Here is a 27,966-nt window from a genome sequence, read left to right on the forward strand (position 1 = left end):
CTTAAGCCGCCAACTCAGCGTCATCAAGGTCCCGGGGTGACCAATTTGGCATCTGAAGAGTTAACTCGGCAGCATGGCCTTGAACAGCCCATTTTTTTTTTGTTTTGTTTTTTTTGGCTTATCTTCAGTCTTCTGTCAGGTTTGTGCAGACCAAACAAGCATCCAAATGGTTTGATCTTTTTCGGAAAACATTGAAATTGTGGCGTAGAAGGTTGAGGAAGCGCTCGTCAGCGTCCATATTTCCATGAGGTACATTCTCTGCACACATTAGTCTTTGGAGTTGGACACGCGTGGGTTCGTAAAAACCTTAGACCACCACAAAAGGGAGCAACTAAAGAAGGAGGCTGCACTACTCAACCTCCCTCCGATAAAGCTGAATTCTTGCTGAAACCTTACGTCGGCCTGTCGTGGAGGTGGTGTTTCAGGCTCGTTTTGGTCTCAGGTGCAGTAAAGCTCATCGTAGTGAAAGAAGGCGACGTTCAGGCTCTGCCACAGTTAAGTTCTCCATGGTAGTCATCTTCGAGCACGCTCTGGACTGGCCTGGTTGGCGGCTGACACGGCACACTGGCATTGGCACTGATCAAGTTGTTGAGGGGAAAGGGTTTCAGTATATTTTGGTTGAGGTAGGCTAGCACAAGCAGCATCATCAGGCTAACGTTGGCCTCAACTATGGCTCGGACATTCTAGTCAGACTGAGGTAGCTTTCTTTGGAGGTGTGCAGCTTATAGTGAGGAAGAAGAGCATAAAATAATTCCTGTTTACATGGTTCTTCCAAATGGCTCATATGGTGACAGACAATCATTTCTAATCAGACTCTCACATCCATAAGGCATTTGCAAAGGCCGCTATGTTTCTTTCCTTTCTTATTGCAGAGGAACGGAAGGCAGTGTCAGGAGATCTGTCTCATCACACTAATTGGAATATCCCCATCGGGTGAAAATATTTGGCTTCATTTGGGGGTTTTCTTACAATTGTGCGCATCCTCAAATGTCACTTTACCAGGAAAGATCTGAGAAAAATAATATTTTGGTTATGGCACAGTCTTCCACTGAACAAGTGACATTCGACTTTTTGGCGACAGGTTCTGATCTGGAGTGACACTACTTTTTGAAGGCTTTTTCTACACGCAAATCTGCATGTGCACAGGCAATAAAGGCATTATGCTTTGGTTTTAGGTAAGGGTGGAGAGGTGGAATGGAGCGGTAAGGGGTTTAGAAGTGTGAGGCTACTTTGCGCTGTGAGTTGAGGTTCGTAGCAGCACGTTATGAGCAGACAATCCCCATACGTGACCCCTGTCAAAGGGCACAGAAGGTGCTCATTGACAGGGGTCTTGGGTGAACATTACAGAGGGAAGGGATGTGGGTGACGATGTTATTGACCAGTGTCAGCCAGTGTTAGCCGGTGCCCGTCCCAGGTAAACCCGACGAGTGCTGCTCGATGACGACCTGGCACTGAGACGGACAAGACAAGAAGAAGGAACAGAGGATTACTACATGAATCAAGGCCGTTGGTCGTCAAACATCATTTTATATCTGCTACAGTCATCACACACTCTAAACCAGCGGTGTCAAACATACGGCCCATGGACCAGAACTGGCTAGCCAAAGGGTCCAATCTGGCCCGAGGGAGGAATTTATGAAATGCAACAATTACACTGAATAATCAAGGATATCAAATTCATTTTAGTTCAGGGGCCACATACAAACCAATTTCATCTCCAGTGGGTCAGACCAGTGAAATACTATCATAGTAACCTATAAATAATGACAACTTCCAATTTTTGTCTTTATTTTAGTGAAAAAACAGGAAAATTACATGAAAATGTTCATATTTACAAACTATCTTTTTTAAAAATATGAATAACTTGAACCACCTGAAATGTCTTAAGAAAAATAAGTGTAATTTCAAAAATATAATGTATATCACTAAATGTTTTGTCCATTTGTATCCACTATGATCTGTAAATTGGAATGCACATGTGCAAATGAGCTGAGGCATAATATTGTTAAAATTGCACTTATTTTTCTTTGGAAACTTCAGGTCGTTCATGTTATTCACATATTTTAAAGGATAGTTGTAAATAATGTAAATAATGTAAATAATTTCACAATGTAATTTTTATTTTTTCATTCTAAAACATAGAGAAATGTTTGGAGTTGTCATTACTTTAGGTTATTTTGTTATTATTTTACTGGTCTGTTCCATCTGAGATCATACTGAGCTGAATGAGTTTGACAACACAATCAAACTGAAATGTGTGAAGGAATGAGGTGAAGTGGACAGTGTGTTGTGAGTGATTACCTGAGGCATTGACTCCACTCTGGTACAGTTTGCTCCATCTTTAGGAACGCCGTTGTGTCCTGTGTTGTCTCTCGGTACAGACCAGCTGTCCTGAGTCCCTTTACTGCAAAACAGACTGAAAATATGTTCTAGTTTTGAGTACATATTCTGAGTATATGCCTATTTCCTCAGTAGCAATATTACATTTACAGTCCAATAAGCTCCAGTAAAGTGCACCTTGTCTATTTTATACTTTGGATTGTATACTTTATGTTCTTTATATAACAGTGTAAATGGTTGTTTTTACATTTGGTTAATTATATATATTTTTTTATAAAGTCACTTTTTCCTCAGTTTTCTTTGTTTTGATCAAATACCCTTTGAATTTACTCTGAGCTTTTATGAACATCTACATGATCAGTAAATTAAGTACTGGAAAATACCTTGTTTTGACTGAATATATTATGGAAAGTATAGGTGGAGAATAACTCATTTGGAAGTTGCCACAAGAATAGTAAGGGTCAACTACTAAATGTTCTTTTTTAAGCTCTGTACTCCCAAAAGAACTGACAAACTATTTATTTACAGCAGTTCAGGCATGAAACTGCAAAAGTTTAACATTGAAACCCCTACAGTAGACATTACTACATCATTCATTCAAAGCAACACAACATTGCATTTTAATGTATTTTTTTCCAGTGTTTTACTCATCTTCTGGATTATTTTGTCTTTTAATTTATCTTCTAGATGATTTATATTTTTTTGGCTGCGTTTTAACATCTGACCAGAGACAACAGATAAAAAATGTCCCTGTTGGATAACTCTGGTTTCTGTTGGTTAATGAGCTCCGTCCTTGTCTAATAAAGCAATAAATATAAATACAACTTTGCCTTAGATTTATATTTTTCAACTAATTTTAATCCTCATCTTTCAGTTTTATTGTATTTTTTGGGGGGCACAATTGACAACATTTCAATTTATTTATGCTCTTATACTGTGAATTTGCACACTCTGTAAGTATGAGCATCTTCATTTTTTGCACATATAATAATAATAGAGTCTATTCTGATTCTGATTCCTGCAGCCTCAGCTCAGGCAGGCAAGTCAAGCACCAAATACACTCTTCAACTTGGCGGTCTGTATAAACTACATGAATTTCCCAGCTTTTTCTCTTACACACTAATACTACTGCCAGTTCTTTAAGCCCCCTCCGTCAACCCATAATGCACTCGCAGGCTCAGGTGGGAATGATAATTTTTATATATCACTCACCAATACCTACGGGTAAACAAATATTGAGAGAGGGATGACGTCAAGCTCTAAACTTATCATCTCTGACTGAACTTAACATTAAAACCAGGGCAAGCTTCATGAGATGTTTAACAGGAATGACTACGATTCCATATTGCAGACTTTTACCTGCGACGGTATCCAAACATAAGGAAGAGGACGCAGAAGATGATGCAGGCTGTGCCGATGTGAATCCCAATGACGATGCTGCCTAAAGATGCCTCTCCTTCTCTGCACTGACATTCTGAAAACACACAAAACAGGGCATAGAACATCCACACACAAGTCATTGTCCGCTGTTATTACACTGCTCAAGACAACTCACCTGTATGCTCAATATGTCTTCAGTAATGCATCAAAAAGGCTACATCACATCTTAAAGCCTATTTTCAGGACGATATAATGTTCATTTGAGATTGTTCATCCCTTCTCGCTTTAAAAACTACAGCTTTGGAAATACAGATTGTATTCTGTTGTGGATGTTGAGGGATTCAGACTGTATTTTCTTCCATCAGTTTTGTTAATTCCAAGTCGGTTTCTCACAATTTGCCTCTCCATAAAGAACCAAAATGTCCGTCACCTCCTCATCATGCACTTCTTTTCTCTTGGTGGGGTTATAAATGACCTTGGATTGACTTAACTTTAAATATATAGCTGATGGACATAATTGTTTTTACTCATCTAGTATAAAATTAGGACATTTTATGATTTAAATATCTTATGTTTTGATCCATAATGTATTTATTTATTTATTTTGATCAAGATCTTTTTATTGAAGTTTTCTCAGTATAGTAATAATAAAGTGCTGTGCTGAATGGTCCTTACAGAAATCTGAAGTAAGCATGGGTGTATATCACCATAGAAAAAACAAAACAAAACACAACAAAACAAAGCAAAACAGAACAAACATCAGACTGTATATAAAATAATCCCTCTTCAGTCAATGCCAGTGCACTACACAGAGTAAAAGATCACTATCACAACAGAAAGCTGCGCTAGGAGTAAGTACAAAGTGTGCAGCATTCATAATTTATTTAATGTGTAATACAGTTATGTGTTCAGTGTTCACATGTTGTCATTCACTTACATGCTCATTATCAGGCTCACATGCACGGTTGTGTTCTGTGGTTGGCAGGTGTAAAGGCATCCAAACATAAGGTAGCATCAATGTTGACTGATTACCTCAATATGATTACATTTACTGGTGAACTGTGAGTGTTTAAAGTATAGAACATGGGAACAGAGTCGTACTGTGAGCAGCTGTAGATGAGATGTGACTAAACTCACCAGTGGTCTGGGCACTCGTTCCTTCCTCTGCCAGTGAAACCAGTCTCTTGGAGCACTCACTCTCCCCGTTTCCATTGTAAGCCACCAGTTTGACCTCATACACTCCACCCGTTTCTGCAACAGGAAGGCACAAAAACAGTCATTCTGTGAAAATGTGTTTTAACTGTCATGATTTCTATCCAAGACCTAAACACCCAAAATCATCATCTGATCACTGACTTGTTCACTGACTTTAGAGCCACAACTCCTATCAATACATTAAATAATTCTGGTAAAATACAGTTTCTGAGCTTTTCAGCGGCAACAGATGTGTCTCATTTGGATGTTCAGAGGCTCTGTACTGAGACATGTCAACACTGTCATTTCCGGCAACATTGATTCACTAGCAAAACCCATGTCAAAAACATTCTCTTTTTCCTTAATTTTCTCTATTTTGATACAATAACCTTTGGACCCTTTTAAGTAGTGCAAACATTTTTTACAAATCTCTACATGGTCAGTAAATTAAATCTAGAAAAATACCAGATTTTCTTAGAAAAATGCAGAGGATCGCATTAAAAATAAATAAATACATTTTGATAGATCACTTAGGCTGAACATAGAGAAAATGCATTCGCACCACAAAAATAGTTTTAGGTCTTTAAGTGTCAATTACGGTAAATGTTCTTTTATAAATGCTGTGCTCGGGTGCCAGTCCTCCTAAAACCTACATATTGTTTATTTACACCAGTTTTTTGCATAATAATAATGTGCATAATCATATGAACAGTAAACCTTATGGCACCATTCATTTTAAGCACTAGAACATCAAAGTATATTGCATTTTAATGTATTTTTTCTACTGTTTTTTACTCATGTTTTGGATTATTTTTGACATTTTCTTTCTTTTCTAGATAATTTTTTTTGGCTGCCTTTTAACATCTGGCCAGAGACAACAGATGAAAATTAGTCCTGTTGGATAACTCTGGTTTCTGTTGATTAATGAGCACCGTCCTTGTCTAATAAAGCAATAAATACAATAAATACAAATACAATTGTGCTGTAGCTATTATTATTAGTTTTAATCTTCTTCTGTGAATAATAATTTCCCTTGATTTCCTGTTCAAAATAACCCTTGAATAAAGGTAGCTCAGTCAGTTAGATGTATTAACCCATGGGCCATTTTCAGAGATGATCTTAAATCTTCATCACATCATGTCTTTTCATCTTTCCATGATGACCTTTCAGAATATTATTATTCAGCTTTTCTGAAAGGAAACAAGACTTCTCTGGGTAGACGGCTGATTATAACTGTTTTCACAGATTTAGGAGGTTAAAAATGATTCATAGTTTCCGTCAGATCTATCTCTACTGCTCTACTCTGTCTTATCTCCCATAACTGCAATATTTTTCTCTCACTTTTCCACAGCAGCAAGAAATGACACTGTTTTGATATGGAATAAGAGGAGCGAGCAACAGATATTCTCAATTTCTGTTTCCTGTAGCTCTAAGCGTCTTCTTCTCAAAGAGGCACTGATTTAATGATCTCATTTTCAGGGGAAAAAAAAAAAACATGCTGCATCAGCGTTCACACTTGTATTGTGAAAATCAGTGTGAGGTCAGTACCTTTTTATGGTGGTGCTGTAGCTTTAAAGCTTTGAACGTGGACTGAGAAAAGGTGGTGTTTTTCTTTCATCATTAGTATTCAGAGAAGAAGACAGATATTCAGTCGGCTTTAGTAGTGTGCTTTGTACTGTCACTGTCTCAATGATGTCGATTTAATGTCACTTTTCTGGGAATTTTCTTACATGAAATGATCTGATACGGTACTGTTTTTGTTTAGCTTTAAATATTTATTGTAAATGCATTCATTGGATGCAATACCTACTTTAGTTTCTGTCATTATAATGCAAAAACTCTGAGTTCTGATTAGTCAATGATGGTCTGCCATTCTACAATACTGTTGTCACTTCACATTATCTCTTATATATACAGTATTACACTGTTGCCCATAAAGTTTTAATAACATATTTTTACCTTTTGTCTTGAAATGATTGTGACAATGTGATTGATAGGTAAAGTGTAACTGGGACTAATCACTGCACACGGTCAAAGATGATTACTGATGTATTTAAATAATAAAATATATAGAATAAAAAGAGTCATAAGAAAAAAAAAAAAAAGAATAAAAAGAGTCTGTGTCTGAGAACAAAATTATTACAACTTTATGGGCAACAGTAACATCTGTACTTGACAAAAAATAAACCTATAATATCAAGATGGGAAATGAATGTTTGGAGTCTATATAATACTCTCTTAAATGCTATAGATTTATTACTAATTAAACAGATTTATATGACACAGGTTTTGTTGAAACTGTCTTGTGAACAGGTGTTGTACTGTCCAACTCAGTGGGTCAATAACAAGAGCACTGATGGAGCAGATTATAACCTGTTTACCAGGTCAATAATGCTTTTTTCTTAATTATGAAGAAGAGTGTGTTGTCAAGGTTACAAGAGTTGTTGTTATGGTTACAGGTTTTAACTCTGGAGAAGCATCTGTGCAAACAAATATGAGGAGACACAAAAACTCCACCTCAGATGATGTGGAGATGAAAATAATATCTGTGTATGGTTTGAGTCTTATTCCGTCTGCTTCCCTGTACAGTGATGCTGACATACATACAGCAGGTAACCACGGCAACAGGACAAGCATCTGACTCACCAAGGTTAGTGACGGTGTGAGCGTTGACGTGACAGGGGAGCTGGATGGGTCCCTGGAAGTCAGCACTGGGGACTCTGCGGTAGTACAGCCTGAAGCCCTCAGCCTTGCCGGCCTTACTGGGGAGTTCCCACAGAACCTGGACTGCACTGGAGTTCACCACCTTAGTGAAAAAGGTGGGAGGGGTCGGGACTGGAGGGAGAACAGAGACGAAGAGAAGAGAACGGGATGAGAGAGGAGAAAATAGACGGAAAAGTACAGAAAAACAGAAAAGTGTCCTGGATGGTCTAAAATGGAAGTGAATTTAACAACAAACCCAAAGACATGAAAATAATAATATTCATGGAAGCTGCACAATAAAATTAAATGATGGAATTTCAATTTCATAACTTCACAATCTCATATTTATGTCTCATCACCACGCAGCTGAGATGATTGAATAAAACTGATTGTCCTCAGATATTTTGGGATGAAGTAGAAGTGTTATGTGGTTACGTGGAATGTTACATGTAGAGAATTTTTTTTTGCCAGTTGCTACAAAATTAGTTCTAGGTCTTTAAGAAATAAAACACATTTAACTCAAATACAGCCCATCATTGATCTACACTGACTGAATTGTTAAAATAAAATTCAGTGACATTTGCTGTCCAGACAATAAGGACAGATGGAATTATTACAACAACCAGATCATCTTTTAAGATGTAAATGATTCTCCTGCTTCTCTTACATTCAGTAAGGGTAATAATTTGTCATCTACAGACTGTGCTGACTGGAGGAATATGACTTCTCTCAGTAGACCTCTGTTAAACTTTTGCTTTGTCAAACATTTGATGCAGATTTTCATCCATATAGTTTATAAAAATCAATATCTCCTTAAAATTTAAAGGGAGATTTTTCTTCCCTAAGTGAGATGTGAAGAAAGTAGATGGTTAGTTGTGGTAAATTATTATTTACAGTCAGAGCGTGAAAAATATTTTAGCAAGTTAGAGTAGAACATTTAAAATCATAGTCATAGATAAAAAAAAACAAACAAATAAAACCAAACAAAATTAATGTCAAGGGAAATTAAGTAAAAACCTGCTCTGAGGCATTTTGGAAGCAAAGATAACAATTTAAACAAAACTAACCAATGAAATGCAATGATATTTATCACAATATAAAACTACATTATGACATTTTTCATTATTGTTTTGTATTCCAGACCTCTGTTAAAACAGAAACACCCAAATTCAACATGTTCCAATACTTTTGTGCATATTGTGCAACGTTCACAAGGTGTGAGCTGAAGTGATCTCCTGCGGGTGCATGAGGATGAAGTCCTTGCAGTGTTTCATGTTCTTACCGCCCCCTAGTGTCGTGGCCACCACACTGCTGGACTGCTGACTGGCTCCCATGGGTGAGTAGGCCTTCAGGTAGATGGAGTAGGTGGTGGCAGGCTCCAGGTTGGTCAGGTCATGCTGGAAGGTGCCTTTACTGATGGCCTCCTGCAGCTCCAGACTGTCTGGTTCTGGTTCACAGAGACGTTTGATTGAGTTGTAATTATTCTGACATTTTGTGGTGTTACTGGTGCAGAAACAGCCGGTGTTGTCACTCACCTCCTATCTTGCGGATGTGCAGGACGTATCCGATGATGCCGTCAGTAACATCAGCGGGTGGCTGGCTCCATGTCAGCTGCAGGGTGTTGGTGGACAGGACGTTGGCCGCGAGGTTCTGGGGGGGGGCGGGCAGGTCTTTAGCCTGGGCCACGGCCAGACGGGCGCTGGCCTGGTTGGTGCCGGCGCTGTTCTCAGCAATGCACTGGTAGATGGCCTCATCATCTGAGCTGATGCGAGTCAGAGCCAGAGTACTGCACAGAAAACACAGCATCAGCATCAGTTCACTACATGATAAACAGTCCATGACTAGACCCGCGGGCCAAAACAGGCCCTCAGGTCCAATCCAGCCCACATGAGGAATATTCAAAGTACAAAAATGACAAAGAAGGCACTGACAATCACTGAGTCTTGACAAGTTGTATTGATAATAAAGTCCAGCACATGGTCCATCCATAGAACAACACAAATGTTCTAAATACTTTACAAATATCATAAAATAAACATATTTTGGTGCAGTTCTTCTCGTGTTTCTATTTGAAAGTGTCTATAAATGCTTGAAATTCAGTTTTATTTTGCATCTGTCAAACAGGTTCATCAGCCAAAACACAGGTTGTGCAGTACTGCCCCCATGTGGTGCAGATGTGAAATGCACATCTGCGAAAGGTTCAGCTGGATATTTATCTGTAGAATACAACTCATCGCTCTAAAGAAATCATCCACACATGGAGATTTATATTGATGAAATGATGTATATCTGATTCATGGTTGCCCTTGTTTGTGAAAGTATCATCTGTGGTTCTTTTAACATTTAGATTTTACCTGAAATGACATAATTTAATCATGACCACACTGAGCAGCTTTACATATATAATTATGCTACTTTTATGGTATTTAATAATCTTTAAAAGCTTCAAAAGTAACTGGATCATAAAAATGTTGCTAGGTTTCTTTGTGTTACTGTTCTTACTGTCTAACACAGCTCAGCACAGTTGTTTTAAAAACTATAATCCAGGAGAAAAGAGGTGGATTATCTTCACCTCTGTGCATTAATTCAGAGTAAACTGAGTGTTTATAAAGCTAAGGGTTGTGTTTTAGTGTTTTTTCAAAGGGTTTTGGATGCAGACATGTGTGCCATCGTCTACCTGTTGTTATTGGTCAGTTTGACGTTGTGTCCTGGCATTAGGACTTTGCCATTCTTCAGCCAGATCAGGTGAGGTTCTGGGACGCCCTGGGCCACACAGGTGAACACAGCGCTGCCCCCTGCTGGTTTGGAAACAGATTGCGGCCACTGAAGGAACTCAGGAGGAGCTGAGGAGAAGCAAAATGGAAAATGATTAGATACACTCCTGCTGAAAGTTTTACAATACATGACTGATGCAAAAACAAACAAAAAAAGTATCTTTACTGTGGTAAAATAAAGGGTGAAAAAACAGCAGAAAATCTGGTGAGATGATGTCAGTTTGTGGCAACATCAGACCATGTTTCAAGAGCTGAAAGTTACAAAAGTCTGAATCAGAAATCACTGTTTAAAACGCTTTACAATAACATCAAAAGCAAAAATCCAGAGAAGAAAACGACACAAATTAAATAGTACAGCGGCATTTTCTTACAATTCATTGATTGTTTTGTAGTTCATGACCAAACCACAGATGATGACCTTTTATAGCACACACATCTGAAATACTTTATCTGATTCATAAATATGTTGTATATGTGTGTTTTTCCAAGAAATGACATGGACTTGACCCTTTTTGGTGAATGTTTGGGTGAAAGATCAGCTCTTTTGTATCTGTTTACATGGCCTACATTCACATTTTCTTCTGACCGGCCCTCTCCTCCTCCTCCTCCTCCTCCTCTTCCTCTTCATCAATACTCAGCTTTGTTCCAGATGAACTTGCCCTAATCAAACTGGTTTGTCTGGTGGAAGAAAGACAAATCCATGTGTGTGGTGATGAATGTGTTCTTATTGAAATGGTCATTTTGTTGACACCTCCCCCTAAGCTCCGAGGTACACGGGTGGGGGGTGCAGGGTCAGAGTGGGTGTTGAGGTCAGAAGATCAATGAGATGCTGAGCGTAGACTGAAGTTGGGAGGGGCTTGAAGAGCACAGCTTACATCCCAGAATATATCAGATATGTACGTAATTTTGTGGTGGGAATATTAAAAAAAGAAGTGAAATATAAAATATGAGGATTTATTTAAGGTTAACCCTTTCATGCATGAGTTATGAGAACCTTAATCAAGATTTTTTTTTTTCCTGAGTGTTTTAATTCCTCTTTAGGCATGAAAAAAAACAATGCCATTGAAATGTATTTTTTTTATGAACCTATTTTTTGTGGGGTTGCAAAAATGTCCACTAAGCCGGACACCGTGCATTTAATTTTTGAAGCAAAGAAACATGTATTTACTGACATACTGTGTGAAAACTATGGAATAATTTTTTTAATGCCACTAATCTGATGTTTTGTCACATTTTAACATACTCTAATACTAGTTATTACTCACTTTATGAAGATAATATGCAAAAAACCCAAAAAACTTTTTGTTTAAAAAAAAAACATGTTAATTACAGTTTAATAATAATAACAAGCAACTGATGTACACTCAAACATGTTACTGCAGATCAGGTTTATCAAGAACAGCAAAATTACAGTAATGGTATGAATGTCAGTGTATGGGATGATCCACTGTGTTGGCTGATATGGAACTAAAACAAAATCCATGAATACACAAGAGAACAGCTTTGAATAACTGTCCACTGTAGTGACCACTATGCATGAAAGGGTTAAGATTTGAGGAAATAAATGCAAGCCTGTGTGAAGGAAACAAAGGTGTGTGTGTGTGTGTGTGTGTGTGTGTGTGTGTGGTCATTATCCCTGTTATCTCTCATGGGGGTTAGCTGTCCACCCCTTCATCTGTTCAGCCGTCCCAGAATGCACCCTGTTAGAGAGTGTCAGGCGTCCTCAGCTGACCGTTCATCAGCTGATCTATATTCGGTATTGATCAGCGATTCCGTTGACCTTGAGTTTCACTGAGGCTCATGTGTCTGATTTCGTTAAGTCCCTTTTGTTCGCTGCCTCCTCGCCGACTTTCATTCATCTGTCAGCTGTTTGACATGCAGCCAATCAGAGAGAGGCCTGTGATAAGTCATGACATGATGTACAAAGAGTCTTTACAATTTCACTAAAACTACAGTAACATCTATGTCAGTGGAGTTGCTTTATCAGCTTCTGGGATGTAAGTGCTGTGGTAGAAACTTACAAAATTGCTTTTACGAGGCATTTTGTTTTTTAGAAATTACTGTGATGTTACCTGATATTTACATATACAAATATTAAAGTTTACATGTCAAAATACTGGATACATGTCTTCAACAGATCTAATGAAAATCCTGTAAAATCGTCCTTTTTATGCAACAAAAAACAAGAATACACTGAAAACCTGGTATTATATTTGTTGAATTTCATGCTCTGTGCTTCTCTTATACAGAAATACACATTTTATAGTCGTACATGTGGATGTGCTTTGTATCTATTTGCAGAATTACAATAAATGGACTTTCATTCAGACCAAACACGCTGCTACTGAATGGTCAAATTTTTAAGAATAAAGTGGTATAAAATGTAGGAAATTAAATGGATTAAAAGACTTATACTTTATAATGAACTGCAAATACTCTGAATAAAAGTCTTGAATCTTACTGCAGCTGCAGTGCATGGGATCATGTCATGAGTTCAAGTGTATTTTTACCAAAATCCACATAACTATGGGTTGTCAAATACATTAAAAGTAGAATAAAATTGTAACGTAACAATAAAACTCAAACTATACATGTTCTTTATACTGTTATCAGTTCAGTTTTAACATTTCAAGCTTCAAAATAAAAGAATACAACTATAACTCTACATATATTAGCATTATGTTATAATAATGTGATGTTAATTTAATAATGTCATAACCATTAGATTATGTGTTTTTTAATAGAAATGCAATTAAATGATTCTTATAATGTATTTTTGGACAATCAATTGTATTTAAATATCAGAGTTTGTTGATTTATATGTAACTTCTATAGGTTTTTATCGTCAGTACTTTAATGCAACTTTCTTCATTTTGAGTGTTTTTTGCTTATATTTAGACACAAGTGAACTCTGTTGACTTTCAAAGTTACACTTCTACCAAATGTTGTTGTTTCTTGCATTTTTACGATATAATCTAACTAACAGAAGTCGTTTGCAGCTGCAGTGCATGGGATCATGTCCGTGATAAATATGATTTCATGTGAAGTGTGGGAAAGGTTTTCATCCCACACTGAGTTCTGCATAATAAAAGATCTGCATCTCATCTGAGCTTTTTCAGAGGAAAATGTGGACAAAAATGAGTAGGACGGGGGGAGGAGGTTTGGGTGGCCATGTTTGACACCCCATCCTCCAAATGGTTGACCTTCTTTGTGTCTCCCTCGCCGTGGTGACACCCCGGTCGCCCCCCGGTCACCCCCGGTCGCCCTCGCCCCTCCGCCAGCATCCTATTCATCCTGCAGCCGTCCCTAATTAACCTTGAGACCACACCCCCTCTGTCCGTCATGTCCCTGTCTGTCCATCCTGTGTCCCCCCCCACGACTGCAACGGTTTTCACAAACATACGGAGAGTCCTCCTGTCAAGGTCAGGGGTCAGAGGTCAGAGGCTGAGGGTCATCCTCACACCCCTTCCTCTTTCCCTTGAATTTGCAAAAGTGATGGTTTTGTCTTATTTATGTTTGTGACTTTTACTAAATATTAATAATATGCAACTAAGACTAGAATTTCTCACATGCAGATGAGTTCAACCTGCGACTCCAGGAGTTTTGATCCTTTATCAGACACAAAACATGTTGAAACTTTGTCCCACGTCTGATTTTAACATGAACACATCAGCTCAAACAGATTAAAGCCCAGTTTCTATCTATATGTATCTAGAAATATCACATTTTAACTGAATTTCTGGAAAATCTGCAAAATCAAATGTGTATTTTATGTGCTTTCCCTCAACTGTCAAATGAATATTAGTATCAGTGGTTTGAAGGTTCATTAATGAAATTTGACAAGGCTACTTTAAGGGACTTCATAAAGTTATGAAACAGTTTTATTTCATCCATGTCACTTTTTTCTTTCTTTAACAAATGTTTAAACAGCTATCTCAGCATCTGAGCCCTTTTCTGATTTCATTGTAAAATAGTGTTTATTTGGTTTTATTTTCTTCACATTGTTAATTTACTGCTGTTTATCTTTTTATTAGCTTATTTTGCAAATTTTTCTTAATTTTTGCTGATTTAGTGCTCATATTTAGTGCTTCATACTCAGTAGGGTTTTTTATATATATACATTTATAGTGACTATTTTGTTAATTTCTGTCAGTGTACTGGTGACTGCTAATCTTTTATTAGTAACTCATTTTCTTTTATTTAGTGCTTATTTTGTTTTTAGTTCTTTTATTATTAGCTAATTAGTTCATTTTATTTGTATTTAAAATGGTAGTTTTATTCACTTATTTATATCTAATGGCTTATTTTCATACATTTTACTTAATTTAATGACTATTTTGTAAATTTTTGTCAATGTGATGCTGACTTTGTTCATTTCTCAGCCACAGAAAGAGAAAAAGTTAAATGTGAAGTCAATCTGAGTAAATGAAATGTACTTTTGTGTTTGTCATAAATAATTGCTATGATTTTCAAGAGTATCATAAAAATAACAGAGGAAAAAATCCAGGGCTTTTTATAAGAAATGATTCTAACTTTTGCACTTTTGTATAGATGTAAATTTTCAGTCAAATAAAACACATCAGTGAAGTCTTTCACATACTGAAGGTCTCACCTGAACAGCCTATTATGTGTTTATTCTAGTTTTAGTCTTCCTCTTTGCATTATAACATGTCTAACAAAAACATATTCTTTGTCCTGCATTTAATGTCATAGGACCTGATCTCATTCCCCCTAAAAATATCAAATTTAGCTCTGTGAATGTATATATAAGATCTGTATCATGCTCATTTATTCTCATTGATACAATATTCTATTTAATATTACCTACAATATACACAAAAGTTCCTACAATTAGTAAAGGTTAACCCCATTGGATTTGAACTTGTAAATAAAAAAAATAAGAGATTTCAACTTCTTCAACACTTGTGGGTGTCTATGTTCCCATTCAGCCCTTTGTTCTCCCCTCACCCCCAAACAGAAAGCGAATAGATCAATAAATTAATGAATATATTAGTGATCGGCGTCGTGGTCGCCCCCCTGCACCAGAGGCACCAACAACCGCTCTGTGACGGATTGACAGGAGGAAGCATTTATTGATCCGGTCAAAGTCTTGGACACGTCAAGAACAGAAGGATGGACGGGCAAAGGCCAGGACGAATTACTCTGGGATCTACACTTTTAAAACTAGAAGATAATAAAAGGTGTTCTAACTCTTTATGGTAGTCCAGTAAAAGTGTTAAATACAACCGTGAAGGTGAAAGTCATGGTTGTTTATATTAAACACCAAACAGAGATAATGATTATTCTTCTTTTGTCCTATTAATATTCTTTTGTGTTATGTTTTACTGCTTTATCAGTGTTGTCTTCTTAAAATTTGATGCGAAAAACTTACATTGAATGTGAATATTGCAATAAGACACAACACTGGGTCAGTTATTATACGTCTTGACTCTTCTCTATTTGTGTTTCTGTACCTTAAGTTTGGATTTTATAATTTTTCAATCATAAACCATTTATGTTAAACAGAACAACTTTCATGATTTTGTTTGTCATTATATAAGTGAATTTTGTGCAACAATAAATGTTAATGGACGTGCATATTTTACTTATTATGAAAAAAAGGATCACATATCACCATTAAATTTGGAATCATAATAATGTTTTAAATATTTTCAGCTATTGAGGGACATGTTTAGTATGCAATACAGTGTTTCATGTTTGTTCTTACTTTTCTAAACTCTAACCTGAATTACAGGAACAACAAAAATGATGGTATGTAAACAGGTTTTTCCATTAATTTCCATTGCAATTTTCAATCGGATATTCACAAACATTTCTCATATGTTGATGGAAACCAATATAACTGATTAGAATCCGTTTTATATTTATTTTCATGAACTTGCTTGGAAATATATGATGCTAAACTCATGGGAAACAGGATTTTTTCTATTAATACATTATGGTAATGCCTCTGCAACTCAACAATCTGCTTACAACATAAAATATACTACTTTTGTAACAATAGATGAACTGTGCTATATAAGGAGCATGTTGTGGTTACAAATAAAGTCAATTACTTCAAGTTTTCAGGCACTTAATCCTTAATTCTTAACAGACATATCTTATTTTTACTTCCTTATTGGTTTATGACCTTCAGCAAGATGAAAGACATATTGCAATACCGCATCCTTTGCTCTTTTACTTATATTTTCTGTACTTATTTATTATTACTGATTCTACTGTTTGTTACTTTATATATATTTTTCGTATATATTTAGTTTTTTAAAATTTAGATCTTATTGTAAGTTACTTTTACTGGATAAACACATATTTTGAGGTTTTGTAGGTGATATCTATACAATGAGAGCCCCACACAGCAGATCAAAACCCTCTACTTGCATGAAAATCTTAAAATTTACCAAAAAAAAAAACCCTGTTTGACTGTCAAATATACAGCATGAAACCAGAAAGGCAAAAAGTATTTTTAGACATTAGTTCAGTATAAGTCAACACCTTTATCTATGTACATTTATCTACTTGTTATTATGAGCAGTATCCTCCTATTAGAGTTAGTTTTACCTTTCCGTATTATTCAAAGTAGATATTTGATCAATAATATACAATCTATCCTATTGACTTGCAATCTAATATAGTGAAGTATATGAGAAAAAAGGGTGAAGTACAGACACTATATGAGGAGAAACTGGATCTAACTCAACTTGTCCTTGGTATGTTCTTCATTAGTCTGTGTGCAATAAAGTGTGTAATGTTTGTTCTTATGGATCTAATTTTACTGGAACACATTAGTGGAATAACCATAGAGGAGGTGATTAAAGGTAACACCTCCACACCTTGTCTTGTAACAGTCGGTGGGCTGAGCTGCTAATGAGTCAGCCTTAGGACAGCCAATTAAAACCCAGCTAATGACAGAGAGAAATATGAGTGGGCTGAGGGTATGGATATCTGGGGGGTGATGGATGAGTCCACGTCACACGGACCACATCCCCCACGTCCACACACAGCAGCCGGCCAGGGCACCGCTGTCTCTGCTTAATTGTTTGAAAGGAATTGAGAATGGTTGCGTTTCTGCTTATGGGGAGGGGGAGGATGAGGGGGGAGGTTGGGGGTCTCACGCCAATAGTGTCACCGTACAGCAGGCCGACACCCCCATTCCCACTGAGGCCAAAGGTGAGAAGAGAGGGTGGGGTCTGCCTATTGACCCTCTCCTCCCCCTCCACTCGTTGACGGTGAAAGTTAATATGGTCAAGTGCAAACACACGTGCATTGTACATCTGGACGTAGAATGAAGAACAGCACAAATGTTTAAACAAAGGACGTATCAGAGGTGACTCTGTATCACGGATGTCCTGCACAATCACATTAAGAACCTTACACATTCACAAATATTCAACTCATCATTCTTACTATATACATGTGAAAATGCAGCTTCTTCCTGTCACCAGAATACATCCATTTCTGAAATAAATGTCATCTTTGGTTTTAGAAGTTGAAAAATACGGTATTGTGCAAAAGTTTTTAGCTTTGTTGTTTTTTCAGGGTTGAAATGATCATACAGTACAACAAGAAAATATAGGAAATATGTGCACAGCCTTAAAAGACACACAAAAAATGGAACTAAATGGGTTGTGGAGGAGGTTAAAGCCATGTGTTGAATGAAACCTGGTATAAAACATCAGTAAATTAATGTAATAAATCTCATATTGTCTGAAATAAAGAGTTAAAGGTAAGGTAAGATAAGATAAGATAAGATAAGATAAGATAAGATAAGATAAGATAAGATAAGATAAGATAAGATAAGATAAGATAAGATAAGATAAGATAAGACTTTATTTATCCCACCGTGAAGAAATTTCACAGTTAACAGCAGCAACGTACAACAAGCAAGTGCAAAGAAAAAAAAAAAAAACTGGTAGAAAAACCACAAACGAGGGAAAAATGTAAAAATATGAAGAGAAAAATAAGAAATTTGGGTTGATTATAGAATTTAGGTTTATTCCCAAATTATTTCTCAATTCTAAACAAAGCTAATATTATCTTACTTTCCAACCCACCTCAATATTACTGGTAATAGGAAGTAGCTGCATTTTTGCACATTACAGATCAGGTAACAGCACTGAAGATCAGGCTGAATGATGGTTTTGACATACTATTTGGAACATAAATGAGGAAAACATTACAAAACTTTGGTCAACAGTCTTTGGTACGCAGAGTTCAAGATACAGTGTGTTTTCTACTGATATTATTGAGTGAAAAACAATAAAAAGTGCAGAGGTTGATCAAAACAAATCCCGACAAGGCGGAGTTCCAGAGGAGGACTGGAATGAAACCCACTTCAGTGTTAGTTTCAGTACATCCTTACCTTGTACAACCAGTCTGCCCAGCGCCGTACGCCTCATCCTGGTACCGGGTCGGTTGGCGGCGCACACATACACACCAGAATGTTGTAGGGAAACATCTGAGATCATCAAGTTCCCCGTCCCCAGAACCTGAATCCCTTCCACCCCGATGGAGCGCCCATCTGACGGACAGAGACACACAGGTTTGGTTTGTACTCAAGCTGAATATTGTGACTTTTTAATCGTCTTTTAATGTCAGAAACTCTGCTGGTACCGAGTCTGCTCCAGGAGACAATGGGCCTTGGGTTTCCTGTGGCGATGCACTCCAAGATGGCGGTCTGGTGGACGGTGAGGGTGAGGTTCTGAGGTCCGGACAGGATGACCGGCTCTTTGTACGTCTTGGGAGCTCCACCTGGAGAATAAACGGAGCAGATAGTAAGAAAATGACACAGGCAGATGATGCTCGATAGATAGGGACTCACCATAACTGTGAATAAATACGTTTCATGCTACAGGTTTGTTCACCCACCAGTGATGTTCAGCATAGCCTCGTGGCTGAAGCGAACATTGGCGATGTTGGTGGCGACGCAGCGGAAAACCCCGGCATCCGACTGACGCACGCCTGTCACCTGGAGAATCCCCATGGGCAGCAGAGTGTACCTGGACAGGAAGTAGAGGTCAAACACTGAGCATCGACTGAAAACTACCTCAACTTCTTGTCTCTGCACTACATTGACCATTTTCTGGCAACCAACATTTAATTTCCTTTCAGAGATTTTTCAAACTCCAGTAGAATGTCGTGTACTCACTGCGATATTTGGAATGATTCCACAAAATACACACCGCAACAAGAATTTTAAGAACATCACATACCTTAACAACTTTAAAAGCTCGTCGGCTCATTCTACTTAAATGGAAAGATAGAAATCCCCTGACATTCAACCTCTGGATTAAAGACCTTATGAAGTATCAGGCATTAGAGAAAATAAAATATACCACGAGAGGCAATGCAGTCAAATTATATACAGTGTGGCAGCCTGTCTTATCACATATTGAAAAGATGGATGCAAACAACTTCTCTATGGCCCCATACTTCTCATTGTAACTAAGGATTTTTTTTCATTTTTTATTAATTAATTAATTTTATTTTATGTATTTATTTTGGATGTATGAGTTCATATATTTTGGTTGGTGTATGAGGTACATCAGGGTTGGGGTTACATAACTATGCTTTAATATATTATATACATTCAATTGTACAGTAATGATTGCTACAATATAAAAATTCAATAAAAAAACTTTCGAGAAAAAAAAAATAACCTCAACTTCTCTGTCCTGTTTAACTCTGTGACTTTATAGAACATCTACCCAGTGATTTCCTATGATACTGATAATTCATGCTTGACCTGGTTTTTGTTTGTTGTTTGGGCCTTGGAGACCCAGACATCTTATTGCGTTTCATTTTACCTTGTTTTCCCCCAGCTGGTTGGTAAATTAGCTGTGACTTCCTTAGTAGTTTTTTGAAGTTCAGCTGGACTAGTTTTGTTCTGGTAAACATTCTTGAAAAACAGAACCGATGAAGTCTCTTGGATGAAAGATGAAGCATTTTCAAGAATAAAAAAAGTCCAGTTGAACTTCAAAAAATTACTGAGGATGAACAATGACCTGGACAAATGATAGCTTACACTGACAACTAGCTGAGACTTGTTATTTTCTTTCTGTTTTTGTGTAAATAAACATAATTTCACCACTTTAAGAGAGTTCAGCTGTTTGATTTAACATCAGCGTGTTTGCAGAAAGTCTTTATGTTACTCCCAGTCTCATCGTAACACCATCTAAACTGAGAATATTTTTTTCACCCTTGTCCATCAGGTGTGGACAGATACAGGGGTTGGACAAAATAATGGAAACACCTAACATTGTGGCATCATAGAAGGTGTTTCCATTATTTTGTCCAACCCCTGTATAAGAGGAGTAACCAACACATATGTCAATCTTTAGCAAACTTGCAGGAGTGAATATCTGGAACTTTAGCACAAGAATGAATGAAAAACAGTCAAAAAATCCAATATTTGCTGAAGCTACACTGTCACTACAATCACTTCCTGTAAAGCTTTCATATTAAACTCCCTGACCAATCTCATTCAATTATTTTTTGCACTCAACAGACTGGTTGCACATAAATGAACACGCTACAGGTATTGACACGACACTGTGGCACATTTAACTCCTTGACTACCTACTTTAATTTCCCGTTCAGACTAACCTCCAACCAGGTTTACAGATTCTCTCCAAGGAACCTCTCCTTGTTTGACATTGTGAATCTAATTTTCTCTGGATATAGACTCTTCTCATTTTAACAAGGCTCTAATTGGGAAACATTGTACAAGAACATGTTGTGGAAGTCTCATCGAGCGCTGTTACTTTGTCAAACACACCAAACTCACTTTATTTATCAAGTGAAGAATATTTTAAAAACCTGGATTTGTGGTATTTTGAGTCTCAATCACAATGATTCATGAGTAGTTTTTCCTTGGCTGCAGGGTTTGCATCCACTTTCACATGCATTTTTATTGAATCTATATGTACTGTGCGTAAATTAATTCATATATAGAACATGTATTGCTATGTAAGTCAGAGATATATAACTTTTTTGCATCTGGGTTGAGCTGAAATGTTCTAAACCTTAAGTTGGATAAAGTAGATGTGGATCATTCTGCAGGATGGCTTTCATCCAAACCAACCCAACCTGTTTCCTGTTGTTTGCTGCTGCTGCAATGTTTAAAGCCCTTGAAATGTTTTACACATAAATGCTAAAACTAAAGGTGTCAAACTAATGGCCCATGGGCCAAAACCAGCCTATGAAACGGTCTAATCCGGCCCATAGAGCTGAAGATTTTGACAGTCAAGGATGTTAAAATCATTTTAGTTCAGGTTCAACATACAGACCAATCCTATGTCAAGTGCATCAGACCAGCAAAATACTATCATAATAACCTATAAGAAATGACAACTCCAATTTTTCTCTTTGTTTTAGTGTAAAAAAAAAAGGTCAAATTACATGAAAATAAGTGTATTTACAAACTATCCTTTCACAAAAAATGTGAATAACCAGAACAAATATGAACAACTTGAAATGTCTTAAGAGAAGTAAGTATAATTTTAATAATATTATGCCTGTTATTAAATTTTTTGTGCCTTCCTAGATCCACTGTGATCTATAATTTGTAATGTACATGTTTAATGATAAGTTTAGACATAATATTTTTGAAATTGCACTTATTTTCCTTAGGATATTTCAGGTTATTAATATCATTCACATTTTTACATAGGATAGTTTGTAGATTTAACATTTTCACCTGGAACTTTACTTTCTTCGACATAAAGCAGAGAAAGATTTGGAGTTGACATTATTTATAAGTTTTTATATTATTATTATTTTACTGGTCTGATTCACTAGAGATCATATTGGCCTGTATGTGGCCTGAACTAAAATGATTGACCCCCTTGTGCTAAACTGTCATTGTTAGTATTTTCTATACGTATATGAGGTGTTCTACCTGCTGTCCGAGGTGTTGAGTGCTATTCTGTCTCTCTCCCAGGTGATGTTGGCCTCAGGTACACCGTTGATCTGACACTGGAAACGGGCCACGCCTCCTTCGTCCACAGCCATGGATGCCGGGTGGGTGTGGAACTTTGGAAGAGCTGAGGAAGACGAGTATGAAGATTAAACAGCAGCTTTAGGATTTATATTCAAACATTTAAGAGGTTAATGGTAAAACTCCTGGATACTCCTGGAGGAGTTTATAGAGCCTGTAAATAAACCAGATTAATGTCTACAGAAGGTTAATTAATATTCAGGAAGACACTGGAATCAGCTGATCAGTCAAATGACTTAAATGTTTGCTATGTAAGAATTTAGCATTTCCCATTATGCAGATTAACCCTTTAACTGCCTGCTCAACCATATGGTTGAGTTACTCATCAGGTTCCTTATCAGGTTCCTCTTAGTTGGGTAGTTAATTTACCAAAAAATACCTTGAGCACAAAAGCTTTTTTTGTGAATTTTGGTCAGTTTTTTAAAGCAAAAATGTACATTTATGGAAACACAGCTATATATATATATATATATATATATATATATATATATATATATATATATATATATATGTATATATATATATATATATATATATATATATATATATATATATATATATATATATATATATATATATATATATATATTTTTTTTTTTTTTTTTTTTTTTTTTTTTTTTTACTGTTTACTGTTTTAGTTACTGTTTTTTACAGTTTTTTTTTCACTTTTCTGGGGAGCAAATAAGCCTTTTCTTCAAACTAAAAGAATAAAATATAGTTTAGATTTCAATCATTCAACATGACTCACAATCCATTACAAAATGAAGGCTTTTGTTATTATAAATCATCAACTGTGCACACAAACACACACAGGCTTCTTAATAACCTGGCGGCCTAATCAATACCACTGAGGATGGTTCTGCAAATGAGAGAGCATCACCATGGAAACTCTTTGCATTCATGTAAGACCACCTCCAGCCATAATTCACCTGGATTACCCGTAACCCCCTGGTTTTATTGTTCTGGGGGATGGTGAGGAGGAGGAAGCGGAGGAGGTTCAGGTGTGTGTGTTGTGTTACTCCACATGTACAGTAGACAAAGTGTAATTTATAGATGTTTCATAATGAGAAGCTGCTGTGTTTTGGTGAAGGTTTTGTTCCCTCTGAGGACGCGGACACTGAGGGGGTCTGGGGTTGCCAGGTGGGACGCAGAGGTGTTCACCGTGTAAAGCATCATTTATAACTTCCACTATGGGATGTTTTGACAGAGAAAAGGCAACATGTGGTGACAGCAGAATGTGTGGGTCCGTCCCCGCTCTCTGTGGGTAAAGCATGTGGATATTAAAATACCTGAGGAAATGAGTGTTATCGTAAGGTAAAAAGAAACAACTTCTAAAAAATTATCTGACTTATTACAACCCAGGCTTTGGGATTACTTTTGTTCATAACATATTACACAAGAGAACTTAGTTTTTCAGTAGCGTCACTAGACTAGATGCTCTTCCTCAGTTCATTAATTTGGAGTTTTATTTTTAGTATTTTAATATTTTACTTTTTAATCATTTGTATGCATTATCACAGAATCATGACTTAATATTTTTAAACTCTTACATTTCCATTCTTTATTGGTACATATATATGTGTAATATTAGTGTAGTATATATTATCTGTATATAGATGATAGTGGTAGTCTGTTATCTGTATGTGAAACTATTTGTTATTTACTGCAAAAATCCTTCAAGGAAGAAACCAATATCTTTAAATGTAAGTAAATGATCATATGTTAAGCAAAATCAAACATCTCTGTTATTGGCGTGAACATGTTTTGTGTTGCTAGTTTTCTTTAAACTACAATAAAAGTTTAGAGATTGACCTACTATAATGAACCAAATGTGGAAAAATGCCAACATTTGAATGAGATGTTCTTATTGCAAATAATGAAAACAAAATAGACATTATATTATAGTTGCATAAAAAAGTTGTCCTAATGGTCTCACTGTGAAAATGAGAAAAAAATCTTGTTTGCATTATATCCTCTGATGGAAACCATTGTTTTAACTTGTTAATGGTAAAATCTAGTTGTTTTCAAGACAAAATCACATATATTGTCTAAAAAATTACTTTATTTCGTCTTAAAATTTATTTTTTCTCTCCAAAACACATTTGACAAATTGCTTTTCTTTAAAAAGACTTTCCAAGGCACAATGCAATTTTACTTTCTTTAAATGCCTTTTCTGTAGAAACAACATTTATCTCTGAATGACTGTACATTGTTAAATTTCAGTTTGTTTTACAGTTCTGTGTTTCTCTGTCACACACTTACATGCCAAAAGCACTTTGGCTTTGCGGCTGACCAGCAAGCCATAGCGGTTCTGGGCCGTACAGTCGTACTCGCCCATATCTGCATCAACTCCCTCTTTGCGTTTCTGGAAGTTCTGGATGAACAGTGTGCCGTTTGCCAGAACCCGGACCCGCGGGCTGGTGGGTAAAGGCACGCCATTTTTCCTCCACGTGACCATGATGGGCTCCTCGCCTTGGACCCGACACTCCAACATGAGGGGCCGGTCCCTCACTGCAATCACATCACTGGGCTCCAACAAGAAGGACAGCTCTGAGGCCAGACACACACCTGAGGAAGACGAAGACAGGTGATCAGAGACAGAACACAACTGAGAATGGAGACGACATGTAGTACAACTTACATGTAAAGGCATAAAAATACCTACAAATTTAGAGAATGACATGGTTGAACAAATAAAAGTGAACTTCATGTCTTGAAAAAATGAAATGTTAGTGATCGGATTTTCTCCTGATGTTTGGTCAAAAAGAAGTAAAGTGTTTAACAGCAGGTGTGTGCTTTAATAAAGACATGTATTTGGTCAGAACAGGACATACGATTGTGAATTAATTTGCCCCAAATACAGAAGATTGTTTTTAAAGACTGACTTCAGACCAAACACAAAGTGCAGAGGAAAGACACATGTATGCCTAGTACATTCACAAATGTTTGCAAAACCAATTAGAAAACCAACTACACAGATAGTTTGTGTTGCTTTTTCACTCCACAGTTAATATATTTGTGCAATTATAGTGCAAATTGTGCTCAAAGGGACCAGGGTCATATGCAGCGTTTTTATCCACAACATTAAGATATGCTTAGGCAAAAATGTGTCTCCTGAACATACATGTAAATAGTTTTGTTCCCCCACAAGATCCATCAACTTCCAATACTAGATGCTCCTGTTTATAGTTTGGTTTAAGCTCTGAGTTTGGATAAAGACGCCAGGATTTGGTTTGATACTGGAAAAACTCCATAAATATGTGATTAAATGACTCACAATGATTCTATTAATATCTGAGTTTTGTAAACCACTATCCACCACATTCACCTCTTGTGTACAGAAGAAAGACTAAGGACACTGTGGATCCTTTTTGAGAAATTGTGTACCCTTGCAACATAATCAATGCAGAGTTTACATTTATAGCTTAACAAAGGCATTACTTTTAGTACAAAACGTGGATTGGATTTGTAGTTTAGTTGCATATGAATGTAATTTCTGCAAGACATGGTTGATCTTGCTGCAAAGAAGGATATTACATGAAACCTCAGTGAAACCTGAAGCCTAGTATGTGGAATGAAAAGCAGTTTCTTTTTTGGTTTTAGAAACGGAATTAAAAAGTGTTGTTTTGGCTTTTATGAGCTTATGAATGTACCACATTCAGATGGTATGGTGTTAGTTGTGTTGTGAGTCTGACTGCATTGAACTGTGGGTGTTTTGTGTGTTAGTCTATGGGAGGATCATATATAATCCAAACAATTTTTCCTCTAAACACTATAAACATCCCATGGTTCCAGAGGCAACAGCGCAGTCAGACGGTAAACCTCAGGGAACCCTCTATGAATTCTGCAAACAACCTCAGTGGACACCAAAATCCATCTCATCTGATTGATGTGTATTTAGTTTTAATGCATATAGTGAAGACGAGCCACAATGGAGGCTGAATGCCAGCGAGCCATCCAGCCAGAGAGGGCGACAACAATACCCGAGCCGAGAAAGAGCACACTGCCAGGGGTCAAGTTAGGAAAGTGTCTATTGAGCCAGAGGCCAATGGTGACAATAGTATTGTGACTATGCTTATTTGCACCCAACCCCCAGTAACCTCTGTAAAAACTCCTGTGAGCCACCCTGCACCCAAGGGCACCATCTGCCCCTTCTTATCCGTCCCGTCCACCCCTCCCGTCCCTTCCCGTCCTTTCAGACTCATCTCAGAGGTGACTTTCCCATGCCACCAGCTCGCTCCACTTCACCCACTCTTGTCCCTTCTCGCCCATGACCTCGGTGACACTCCCAGACGTTCCCATTCTGGTGTTAATGTCCTCGTATGCAAATCATCTGAAATCGCCGCTGTCTCACTCACAGCTGTGAAGCCAACAATCTCAGGCTGCACTTGAACCTGCACGATTCATTACCAATGTCATTTCGGGCTTTTGCATCTGTTCGGCCTCCTTTCATTTCATCTGTGAGGTCGGCACCAGCATCTATTGTGCACATCACTTCCCACACACAGCAGACTGGAGCTGAACTTGACATTGGTTTGGTTTTAATCGTCATCTGAGTTTCTGTTCCCAATGAAGAGGTTCATTTCTACTCTGTGGTACAGCTTTTACAGGTTATCATTGTCTTTGTATGACTCAAATGGCTCCTTCAATGCTGTTAACACACCTGCAGTAGAAGTTACCCAGTGTTATCTGTCACTTCTCTGCAGTGAAACAAAGATATGGTGGTTTTGTTGTTGTTTTGTTTCCATTTGGTTCTAAGACATTTCAACCCATCGCTAATAAAAGTTGCCACTGTATGTTTCTGCAAACCGCATGTGCAAACCATATTATCACTGTGTCTGTAAAGCCTATCAATATGTACAGTTAGTATGTATAGTGTCTGTCAGATTCTATGTTCTTATGTAAAGTAATTACTTGATTATGTTAAGGCAGTCACAGATTTATTAAGGTTTGGTTTGGTTTAACACAGGAAAAGGAGAAATTACTCAACAGTGGTTGGTCCACAGTGGTTTTGGTGATATTTAACCCTCAAAGACCTAAACAGTGACCAAATGCATTGACTGATCTAAAAAAAATTTTAACCACTAATTTCAGCAATACATTTAAATTATTCGGGTAAAATGCAGGTTTTTTAGCTTTTCGTAGTCATCAGATTTAACCCATTTGGATGTTCTGTGTTATGAAATGTTGAATTAATGGTATATTTAGCTGAAAAAGTCCCTTTTTCTTCAGTTTTCTCTGTTTTGATATAAAATGCAGAAGATAATATTTTAATAAATGGTGATGAATCATTTAGGAGAGGTTAAATATAGAGGGGAAAAAAGTCATTTGGAAGTCAACACAAAATAGGTCTACGTCTTTGAGGGTTAAACCATACCCAAACTCAGGCCAAAGTACTTTTACTGGCTGAACCTAAAATCTTATGTGAGTCAGGATGTGAAGTTTAGTCTGGATTTTGTAAAATTACCATCGATGTTAACCTAAAGTTGAGGAGTGGGTAGAACATTAAAACACTGCAGATCTATTAAAACTGGATCTACATGTTGATATGAATAAATG

At 37.0% G+C, this 27,966-nt stretch overlaps 1 protein-coding gene across 1 annotated transcript; it reads right to left on the reverse strand.

Moving 5' to 3' along the window:
• Nucleotides 1-1,394: 1,394 nt before the first annotated feature.
• Nucleotides 1,395-25,090, reverse strand: LOC115428175 (immunoglobulin superfamily DCC subclass member 3). Its single transcript, XM_030147022.1, has 14 exons — nt 25,069-25,090; nt 24,670-24,975; nt 22,309-22,453; nt 19,278-19,408; nt 19,023-19,160; nt 18,772-18,930; nt 10,295-10,460; nt 9,153-9,403; nt 8,900-9,064; nt 7,561-7,749; nt 4,849-4,971; nt 3,700-3,814; nt 2,277-2,416; nt 1,395-1,456 (listed from the first exon to the last, which is right to left on the reverse strand). Exons 1-14 carry the CDS (start codon nt 25,088-25,090, stop codon nt 1,395-1,397), a joined length of 2,112 nt encoding a protein of 703 aa, XP_030002882.1.
• Between the last annotated feature and the right edge of the window lie 2,876 nt (nt 25,091-27,966).

Source organism: Sphaeramia orbicularis, chromosome 11, assembly GCF_902148855.1.
Source record: "Sphaeramia orbicularis chromosome 11, fSphaOr1.1, whole genome shotgun sequence".
In the NCBI taxonomy this organism is placed as follows: domain Eukaryota; kingdom Metazoa; phylum Chordata; class Actinopteri; order Kurtiformes; family Apogonidae; genus Sphaeramia; species Sphaeramia orbicularis.